At 29.5% G+C, this 12,084-nt stretch overlaps 1 protein-coding gene across 1 annotated transcript in view; it reads right to left on the reverse strand.

Moving 5' to 3' along the window:
* LOC111623516 (eukaryotic translation initiation factor 3 subunit B-like) overlaps positions 1-6,525 on the reverse strand; it is a 40,638-nt gene extending 34,113 nt beyond the window's left edge. Inside the window, exon 1 of the mRNA XM_023366116.1 lies at positions 6,378-6,525. Within this exon, the coding sequence (XP_023221884.1) occupies positions 6,378-6,519 (142 nt within the window). The 5' untranslated portion in view covers positions 6,520-6,525. The remainder of the gene's footprint in view (positions 1-6,377) is intronic.
* Positions 6,526-12,084: the final 5,559 nt, after the last annotated feature.

Here is a 12,084-nt window from a genome sequence, read left to right on the forward strand (position 1 = left end):
TTAATGTGAGGTCAATATTTATATTGTTGAAATTTAAAATTTGGTTCAAATGATGTAATAATAAATGCTTTGTTAATTTAATTGCATCTGATGCCAAACTCTTTACAAATTGTTTAGATTATATGATTTTTCCAAGTGGTTATGACAATTTTTGGTTTAATATTCACAATATCTTTTGCTGTACAAACAGCCTCACCTAAATATTATCCTCCAATTCTGATGATTCTTACATGTTATGAAGTATTATAACTTGAAATGCATATTTATTTTTTTATTTATCATCAACAGAATTTCAGTCTCATGTTTAAACAGAACTCAACTGTATATGGATCACTGAGGAATATTGATGATAATGCTGATCCTTATCAAATATCAGAAATGTACTATATTCTGATGAAAGACAAATGTTCAAAATAATGTGACTTATATGCCATACTTTCCAATCACTGAACACAAGAGTCAAACATCAGTTTAAAGACATGGAGAAAACCTGGGGCCTTATTCTGGTTACTGTCTCTGGTCTCTCACAAGCCGGTCGCTGATTGGCTAATCATTTGAATTAGCCAATCAGCGACTGGCTTGTGATAGACGAGAGACCAGAGACGGTGACCAGAATACGGCCCCTGGATAACTCCACATGGCCATCTTATCCTGGCAAAGCATAAACCCAGGACCAACTAACTACCATGGTTCAGGGAACCAAACCATTTGGCCACTAGTGGGCCTCACTAGAATTTGGTAATTAAGTTAGTTAGAACCTGATAATGGCTAATTAAATCTGTTTTATAGAAAGATAATGTCTTTACTAAAATCAAACTCTGATTATTATATAGGTTTATTTTCTAAAGATTTTTATTAACAATTAGAAAATTGTTATGGAGGTCTATCATCTGTAAATTTCTCAAAATTCAACAAGAGTTACATAATAATTGCATTTCTTTGAAAAAATAATAAATAAATAAATAAAAATACAATGATTAGAGTAGTTCAAAATTAATTTACATACTTTGTATTACAATAATGGAATTTTGATGTAATCTCTATCATATTATATAGCGTGAATCCATAATGTAGTGATTTTGTTTCATAAATAGGCTATTCCATTTTTCTTACTTTGAAAAATATTGATAGAAATCTATAATTAATATACATTACAGCATACAACTTATCAATAATCTCTTTTAGAACAGTGAATTAATCTAGTATTTATGATTAAAGTATAGATTGTTCAAAATTTTGAAACATTATTTTTAATTATAAATATGACAATTAGTGAAGGCTTACACAACACAATTATAAAATATGAACTGCAATAATTTGGATTGAGTATTAAAAATACACAAACACATGAAAAAAATAATTTTCATCAGGCTTTAAATACTTTTGTTTGCAACATTTCAAAATTCTTATTTTGAAATGTTATCTTACAACAGGAACATTCAAAATAGAACAAAACTTTTTAAAATCTAAAGGAATGTTTTTTTAGAGATAACAGACAGCAATTGCAGAAAATTAATAAATAAGAAATCAAGCATTTTACAATTGTTCTCTAAAGCTATTTACAAATGCAATACTAAGTCATTTTTTATTTCTATCCTTAGTTGTTTTTATTTATATATTTTTATGTAATAATTTATTTCTCCTATTTACTTTTGTAAAAAGAACATTCTATTAAATTTTAAATGCTTTATTCCATTCTCAATATTCATGAAGTATGTTTGCAACATTGCAAGGCAAAAGTACTTGAAGCTTGATGAAATCTGTTTTTTTTTGTATTTGCGTGTTTTTAATACCTAATTCAAATTATTACAGTTCATTTAAATATGACAATTAATAATTATTATTTTTCATACTAGATGGTAAATATGTGTAGGAAAATTCTACTTTCACAAATATTTATCATCAATAAACTTTCTTGAATTATCAAGACACTAAAATTTTATAAATAATTAATTTTTGAAAAAATATATTGTTCTGTAAGTGAAAATGACTAATTTTTATATATACTTCAATGATTCTTACCATTTCAATGTTTTGTTGTATGTAACTGAATTGGAATAATAATTTTTACAAAAATTCAATATTTCTGTTGTTGAATAATTTCAAAATTCTTGTGGATCATGAAAACAACAGCTAATATCATTATGTTAGATATGTCTGAATTTATAAGATCTACCTAAAAATGGTTTAAGACAAATTTTATAAGAATACTGTACACAACTCTTTACTATACTATTTATGCTATGGCCTTTAATTCAGAAACAACTAAGTTTCAATAGTTTCTATTTAGCAACTGTTGAGTTCTGGCTTATTTTGTGATTAAACATACAATATTATAAAAATATTACAATATACTTTGTATATTGTAATATTTTTTTCAGATAATTAATCTCCTGGATCATTTAAACATTTTCTAAATTATAAAGTATTTATCCAAAAATATTTGCAATATTCCCACTATCAATTGCCATTTTTGCATTTTACAAAAGTTTTAAATAAATGATAAAAAAACAATAACAATGGCAGCATCAAGTAGCAAAAGTACATCTCACCACAGAGAAAAACTGCCCATGTGTTAGAACAATGGGGAAAATATATACATATACATACACAGTAGTGATGAAAGCTCGTCTTTGCACTGATCACAGGAGTATCAACTTTTATTTGCATAGATATAACAGACACAATTCTCTTGCCTTTCCTTCAAGTTCTTTCAAATGTTACTAAATTAATGTTATAATAGGTTTTGCCTGTTTTAAGAAGAAAATGGACACCACTATACCCAAGTTGTCTCTTATGGAAGTGCTTGCCATTATTACAACAAAATAAAGTTGTCCCTTCTTATTATACACATAAGAAAATTGCTTTGTTCCTGTATCATATAATTAACTTGCTAATTTGGGACATTATAATGTCCCAAATTAAAGAATAAAAAGCAATATTAAAAAGCATATATAAAAAAAGTAGATGCATCACACCTTCCTATAATCATGTACAGTATAAAATTATTGGCATAGAAATGATTATAAACACATACATATACATATAGGCCATACATAGTGGCCTATATATATATATATATACTAGCTGTACCCAGCCACATGTTGCTGTGGCTCAAAATGTATCTATTATAAATGTATAACACTCCCCGCGGGAGAGAATTTCAAAAAATCCCTTCTTAGTGTACATTTTCTTAACATACTCTATTAAAATGCAAAAAACTGCATCTAAAATAGTATAATAGAAGCAGAGTTCTTCACGATAAGCCTTAATTTTGTCTCTCTCCCCTGCGGGGGAGAATTTTGACATCTGTATAATATACAAGTTCAGACTCGTGCACTGTGTATCTTGCCGACCACATGACTGCGCAATGCAGTTACCTATCTCGTATACATATGTGTCTTGACCCTCATCACCCGCTGACACCAAAAATATAACGTTTACCAAGATGATATCTTTTAATTTATATGTTTAATGGAATAATATACAGCCTATATCCACCCTGAAGGTCCATTCTAAATATTGGTGAAAGAATTTTTGAAATAAAATGAGTAGTTTCAGAGATTACCTCATACATCCAAACTTACAAACTTTACCTCTATAATATTAGTACAGAAGTATAGATAAATGTATATATATGTGTGTGTGTGTGTTTCCAGATGAAAAACTGATTCAATTCATCAATCAGTATGTAAAACAATAATTACTGTCATATTCATAATTAATATTTATTAAAAAAATTTTGAATGATCCTGTACTTTGTTTCCAAAAGATATCAAAATGAAGGAATAGTTCAACACTCTAGGAAAGATTAGATACTTATGCTGCAATACACATAATTATTGACCTCTATTGACATTTCTGATCATTAAAAATACAATATTCATGAAAAGAATAGCTTCAACATACTATATATGCATGCATATGGTGGTGTAGTGATTGTTTCTCTCCTTTAAAGAAACTTTTTGAAGAAAATAGAAAAAACACAAACTTAGTTTTGACCTACTCTACCACATATCTTTTCAAAATCATTTGATCACATTTCATAAAATGTTATTCTAAATCTGTCAGTAAGTATTATGTTTTGTTGGCCCAGCTGGCAGAGCATTCAACTGCATTCTTAAAGATTAATGGTTTAAATCATTATTTAACTTTGGCATTCTTCCATTTTATGTGATTTATGGTTATTTGGAATAAGTAAAGAAATCTTATCTACATCATTCAGATAATTATAAATGAAAACTTATTTAAAATTTTGAAATGAAATTCTTCATAAACATATATAAAAAGATAAATTATTTAACTCTAGTAACAGTATAGAATTAGACATTCAATGTACTCTTTGTATGTATACAAAAATAAACATTAGAATGTCTCAAAGTTAACATTAAATTTTAAATATGAATTACAAAACTTTACTTAATTTCTCGAAAAACTTCAATAAGATGTAATCTATATATATATATATATATAAAAATGAATGTATGTGTCTGTCCTTCATGCATTACCACACTGTTTATCTGATTGCCATGAAACTTTGGGAAGCTGTTTAATATACTCCCGCAAAGGTTTCTGGCATAGTACGATTGCCATTAAGCTTTAGGAAGTTTTTTAATGCAAAGGTTTCTTGCATAGTACATTTATCCTACGATAGATGGCGTGAGTGTATACGAGAATTTCACTGTGTGTTCAATCGATTTCAAATTGTTAAGACCATTTCCCCACCTCAAAAAAAATCTCTCTATATATGCATTTGTGAACTGTTATTTACGATATTTGTAATAATTTCTGTTTAATCACTTTATTTCAACTTTTTTTTTTGCTAATTACGTATTCGCTCAAACTCTGTTAAAACCTTAACTGTATCCCGAACAACAACCGAAGTTGTAGGAGGAAATTCGCCTATTTTACCGATCTAGGTATCCCCCCCTTTTTCAAATTTTAATATCAACTCAAAATAATTTAAAAAGACAAATTACAATAAAACGGTTTATCCAACTATCAGAAATTTCACAACATGCAAGGAAGAGAGGAAGGAGCAATTAAATAATCAAAATTATAAAGGATTAAAAAATATATATATAAAAATGGGGAATATCGCACTTCTAACAATCTCTGCGAGTATGTGGGCTAAATTTAAAGAATCCATGCTTCTCACATGTACAACTGTATGTGGTCAGCTCACGCTTCGGAAAACCTTCTGATTTATTCATGCACGCACCAGACGGAAAAACAAAAAANATTGTGAGATAATGCAGGTTTCGATAGCGCGATTTCCTATAATGCATAACGAATTCCCCGCGTTGTACGGGACTCTACTGTACACATACAATTCCACATTATCATTGTAATAGATAATACTTTCACATCTAAACAATACTACTATGAAAAAATATATGTACTTTTTTATAATCCAATTTATTTGTTATTGACAAGGTCTTCACTATTTAAGGCAGGATTCTCAACCTTTTTCATATATGGCCTCCTTTTAAGAAAAATATTTTTTCTGTTGACTCCCTTCAATATTATACACTATATATATTATCCAATATTATATTATATATAATATCTATGCCAAAGCCTCTTAATTTTTAAAAGACAACTTCCTACATTTATTAAGAGCAAAAAAATAATAATATGTAAAGTTTTAAATATTTTAAAATAATTGTTTTATACTTGCAAAGTTTTAGCAACCCCCTCAAACTTTCATCGACGCTATCGGGGAAACCTCAATTTAAAGAATCTACAGTAACATGTAAAGCAGCTTTCTCGTATTTATTCTCCAAGTTTTTCTTAAGCCAATATTTAAAATTAAAAATTTGTAGGCTAATACAGAAATAGCTTTTTGTTAATATCTCTATTGCTTACTTATATATGTAATCAATAAAGTCGGATTATGTAGCAATATATCAATTATCATATTAATTTATTTAAAAATTAATAAATTTACCAAAAATATAATAATTTATTCATTACCTTACATTTCCTTGTTTTTTAAATAATTTAAATAAATAAAATTTTCTTTATTTTTTCTATTATTTAAAGATTTAAAGAATCTAGAAGTCAAACATTCTTTTAAGTGTATACAAGACACATATTGAATCACCTCGCGAGAACTAATATATAAAACACTTGGAAGTATTTTTTAAAAAATACTTTAAAATGCTTCATATTTTATAAAAACAAAAAGACTTTTACATAATATTTTACTTAAAATCTCAGTTATTTGACATAAATACGAATTCACAAATGCCAAAATTAAATATTTTACATTTAACACTTAATTCAGTAAGGTAGTAAGTAGCACGTTGACAAACTTAACCCTAATCATGGTTGTACAATATTGCATATTAAACTGGATTTTTGTAAAAACAAACCTTCGTCTGATATGTCTTCAACGAATCCTTCCGGATCACCAAAATCGGGTTCGTCTTCGAAACCATTCTCCAATACATCGTCATTTACGTGTTCGATATTGTTTTCGTCCTCCTTTTGAATACCGTCCTTCTCGGCAGCCATCTTGAAAAATACATACATTTTATAGAGAATAAATATAGTGTTTAATACTACAAACAATAAGAAATTAATACAAGTAAAACGACAAAACTGTATTTGGGACAAGACTATGTCTTGGAGACTTACTACTAAGTTGAATCACTTTGACACTCAAGGAGGGTCTTGTTATCATTCTCCAATCTTCTTTGGTATCTCTGCTTTTGGGCGCGATCGTTCAAACTTTGCCAGCCACGACCACGACATCATCCACGATGCACTTTCAATGAAATTAACCCATCCAATTTTGAAATTTCTCTCCGTTGCATGTTGGCCCGGGTTGAATTTTTGTCGATGCGTAANCTTCTTTGGTATCTCTGCTTTTGGGCGCGATCGTTCAAACTTTGCCAGCCACGACCACGACATCATCCACGATGCACTTTCAATGAAATTAACCCATCCAATTTTGAAATTTCTCTCCGTTGCATGTTGGCCCGGGTTGAATTTTTGTCGATGCGTAACGAAAATTTCCCGTTTTTTAAAAAAATAATCGTGGCTATTGTATCGTCCTAAATTATTTTTTTATTTTGCACAAACAATATACAGTTTAACCCAATTATAACATCATCGAATGTAACGACAACCCAAATATAATGTCAAATTTTTATTGGTCCCACGATTTTACTATACTAGATAATGTTAAAAAACCTACTTGTAATGACACCCTGTTTTAATGTCATATTCAAAGCACTCCCAAATTTACAAAATTAGATTAATTTTATGTAACAAAGAAAATACTACATATTCAGTCCTAGGGTCAGAGTCCACTTCCTAGAACGACTGTGGGTAGTACTCTCACCACCTGACTTCGGTTTTCCTGTTTGTAGAGAGAATCACTATTTTGTATTTTATTTTGACTCAGTTCTTGGTCCCTTGAGTACTTATAAGTCTGGCTTTTTTTATGCGTGCATGATTTGGGCACCTAATACTCTGTGCCAAATTGCAACTCCTGACATGGACACACCAATCTGAGGCAAGCGACAAAAACCAAAACAAATTTTTCACAGAAAAAACAAAAACTGAAACCGATGATAATCAAAGTTAATGAAAACTAAGGTATTACTGTATAAAAACGTTACATAATCTGAACTAAAGGTAGGCAATAAAGTTATTATGTCGTTGGTGCACAAGAATAGTGACACAACTCAAAAAAATAGTTTTATTCTTGTGCACCAACGATATATCAAATTTAATAATTGGAATTAAATAAATAATTCAGAATAATCTGAAAAAAAAAATTTCTCCAGAGTGGACTTGAACCTGCAAATTCTGGTTACCATGCAACATAGCAGCTGAATTTCTTTTCTAGTCAATGAACAATAACACAAGTTAAAGTAAAACATATTTAAGATAAAATCATTTATCTCTTCCTCTGTTATTTCATTATTTTTGTCAATTCTTCCACAAATAAACAAATTTTAGCTTCATAAATAAGAAAATCAGTTACAAATACCAAATTGCAAGTATGTGAAATGCACAAATAATGTACATTACTTTATTATTATACATAAACATATATAAAAAATAAATTTGTTTAATATTTCTCAATAAAAAATGTTCTCAATATATGGTTTCTATAAAGTTTATATTGTATTTTACAACATACCATTTTATAATTCAAACAATTATGAATCTTCACCAGAAAACATCAAACCATACTTTGTTAAAAAATAAAAAGCAGAATTTTAAATATTTACTTTTAGTATAATTAAGAATAAGTAGCACATAAATAAGAATTTTCAGTTATAATATATCCCATTTCAAATTTTATGATGATGATTATATTGTGGAGAAGTATTAGGAAAGATGCATGATTTAGATAATTTTCTTAGCTTTATACTTGCTAATAGTAGTTTGCATATATAACAAATAAATGGAAAACCAAAGAGGTAAACTTCTTTTCAAAATCCTGTTGCATTTCAATCTTTTAATCTAAGAAAATGCTAACTACAAACTCTAGCACATCTTAAAGACCAACTTTTTTCTGTCTATAACTTCACTAATAAATTTTAATTCTGAATCCAAAAAAAAATTAATTGATAATTATAGCTCACTTCTTTCATCTTGTTTACAAACATAAATGCAACATAGATGTATTGATAATTTTTCAAATACAGTAGAGTTCTGTACAATGCACAAATAAAGCAAGCAACACCCTCAAATTTTGTCAATCAGAGGGTATACGTTTTTTTTCAACTTATAGGCCAAGGTTTAAACTTTCATAAATTGTGAGATAATGCAGGTTTCGATAGCGCGATTTCCTATAATGCATAACGAATTCCCCGCGTTGTACGGGACTCTACTGTACACATACAATTCCACATTATCATTGTAATAGATAATACTTTCACATCTAAACAATACTACTATGAAAAAATATATGTACTTTTTTATAATCCAATTTATTTGTTATTGACAAGGTCTTCACTATTTAAGGCAGGATTCTCAACCTTTTTCATATATGGCCTCCTTTTAAGAAAAATATTTTTTCTGTTGACTCCCTTCAATATTATACACTATATATATTATCCAATATTATATTATATATAATATCTATGCCAAAGCCTCTTAATTTTTAAAAGACAACTTCCTACATTTATTAAGAGCAAAAAAATAATAATATGTAAAGTTTTAAATATTTTAAAATAATTGTTTTATACTTGCAAAGTTTTAGCAACCCCCTCAAACTTTCATTGACACTATCGGGGAAACCTCAATTTAAAGAATCTACAGTAACATGTAAAGCAGCTTTCTCGTATTTATTCTCCAAGTTTTTCTTAAGCCAATATTTAAAATTAAAAATTTGTAGGCTAATACAGAAATAGCTTTTTGTTAATATCTCTATTGCTTACTTATATATGTAATCAATAAAGTCGGATTATGTAGCAATATATCAATTATCATATTAATTTATTTAAAAATTAATAAATTTACCAAAAATATAATAATTTATTCATTACCTTACATTTCCTTGTTTTTTAAATAATTTAAATAAATAAAATTTTCTTTATTTTTTCTATTATTTAAAGATTTAAAGAATCTAGAAGTCAAACATTCTTTTAAGTGTATACAAGACACATATTGAATCACCTCGCGAGAACTAATATATAAAACACTTGGAAGTATTTTTTAAAAAATACTTTAAAATGCTTCATATTTTATAAAAACAAAAAGACTTTTACATAATATTTTACTTAAAATCTCAGTTATTTGACATAAATACGAATTCACAAATGCCAAAATTAAATATTTTACATTTAACACTTAATTCAGTAAAGTAGTAAGTAGCACGTTGACAAACTTAACCCTAATCATGGTTGTACAATATTGCATATTAAACTGGATTTTTGTAAAAACAAACCTTCGTCTGATATGTCTTCAACGAATCCTTCCGGATCACCAAAATCGGGTTCGTCTTCGAAACCATTCTCCAATACATCGTCATTTACGTGTTCGATATTGTTTTCGTCCTCCTTTTGAATACCGTCCTTCTCGGCAGCCATCTTGAAAAATACATGCGACACATGTCTACTATGATGTCACACATAAAAATTATTAAGATATTTTATAAAGTAAAATAAAGGTTAAGCTGAAATTTGTTATATTTATAAATATATTTAATAAATTTTTTAAAATTAATTTATGATCGCGGTAAATTTATTTTATATTTTACTGTTTCAGAATTTTTTTTTTTTTTTTAACTTCTTCCGACATGGGAGCGCTAATATGACCGTTTTAGCAAGCCCATTATGGATTTGGTCAGGCCCACGATGGGTGGCTGGGTGTGAAGGACGGAGCCTGACATACACTGAGTATACGGGACAGATCGCCCATGGAAAATCTTTCAGGTTATCCGACTGAATTCGATTCCTCCCAACCGGTGGCCGATCGTGGGTTTCCGATCGGCCTAACGGTCTAATTCAAGTTTTAAGTCAGCAACACCTAAATAGGGGCCAGTTAGATCTCCCGGGAGGCATTTCCCACTATGTAGATAGTCTGTATGTCTGGTTGCCGTGTACGAATAAAACTAGAAATCAAATTTGATTCCAGATTCACTGAGCGATGGGATAAGCCTTAATTGCCTTTCCCTCTTACCAAACAGTCAAAATACACAATTTTAAACCCAATACTGTGTCCAATATTTACTTTATGATTATAAATTTATAGAGTAGACATAATTGGATAAGTTTGAAAAATATATATATGTATATACCTATATATATTGAGCTATTTTTCGGCCGAAGTGCGCAAGTACGCCGGGCCGGCAGGTAGTCATAACAAATATCAGCCGCTGAGTAGTTTTTTTTTTATACTCTTTCTGCCCACAGGGCAGAAAGAGTATAAAAAAGGCCGGTGAGAGCCGGCCGACCTTATATGTCGGCCCCGGCTCTCACCACCATACTCTATTTCGAAACCAATCATCCTAGAATGGTTATTAAATCTTGTGACCACTTTACTAGAAAGTTAAAAGAGTTAAATCAAGAAAAACGTAGTTTTTGTAAGCAGGAATCAATGCAAAGAAATGCTTTGCTAGCATCTTACAAGGTGGCACATAGAGTTGCAAAATGTAAAGAGCCTCATATTATCGCAGAAGAACTCATTTTACCGGCTGCCGTAGTTAAAAGGTGAATACTGTATTATGATCGCTATTATATGGTGAACATTATGATCGCTGAGTCTGCTGGGAAGCAGCTTTCAAAAGTGTCTTTGTCCAATAACACCACCAGTCGCAGAATACAGCACATATTGCAACGGACCTCCAATGTTCAGTTAATTGAAAAAAATAAAAGGGAATGAATTTGAGTTGTAACTGGATGAAGCCACGGATAATAATAATGATACTCACTTGATTTGCAATGTACAGTACTGTACAGTCAGTGGTGATATTCGAAATATTTAACAAAGGGTTCGCTGACAGAAAATTTTTTTTACACACCTTAAACCCCAATCCCGAGAAATCTCGGGAAAGTTACATAGCGTTACATAAAACTCGGGAGTTCGGACCCACTAAAAAGTTTTGGGTTTTTTTTATTTTTGGAATGTTTTTTAAGTCTCCAAATTTTTTCAAAAATTTTTTCCCGCGAGAAAAAAATTTATCGTGATTTTAATTTACCTTTAATGACGCACGATTTACGCTTAATTGCTTTTTAATTGTTTTTTAATGGGAGTTTGATATCAAATTTCATTCATCGTTCTAAAGTTGTAGTGCACAAATTTTCCTTCTGTAAGTTATTTAAAGCTAGTTTCTGATGTCAAAAACGACCTCCGATAGTTTTTAAATTTTTTTAATTAATAGATTTTATTATATATAAGTTTAATTAAGTCGGGGGGCAGAAATCGCAATAAAAATTTTAATTTTTTAAAAATATACGGCCAGCTAGTATTCACCCTACTATAAACCCATCGCCTCCCGAGACTTCTAAGAGAATGTCCCGGGAAATCCAACTCCAGCTGTGTTCAAGGTCATCCAGCTGTTTAAACAATGACTCATCAGCGTCAGATTTCACAGAAAGACAAGACAAAGGAAAATAA

The sequence above is a fragment of the Centruroides sculpturatus genome, unplaced genomic scaffold (assembly GCF_000671375.1).
Source record: "Centruroides sculpturatus isolate CEXI.00-Female unplaced genomic scaffold, Cexi_2.0 scaffold278, whole genome shotgun sequence".
Lineage (NCBI taxonomy): Eukaryota > Metazoa > Arthropoda > Arachnida > Scorpiones > Buthidae > Centruroides > Centruroides sculpturatus.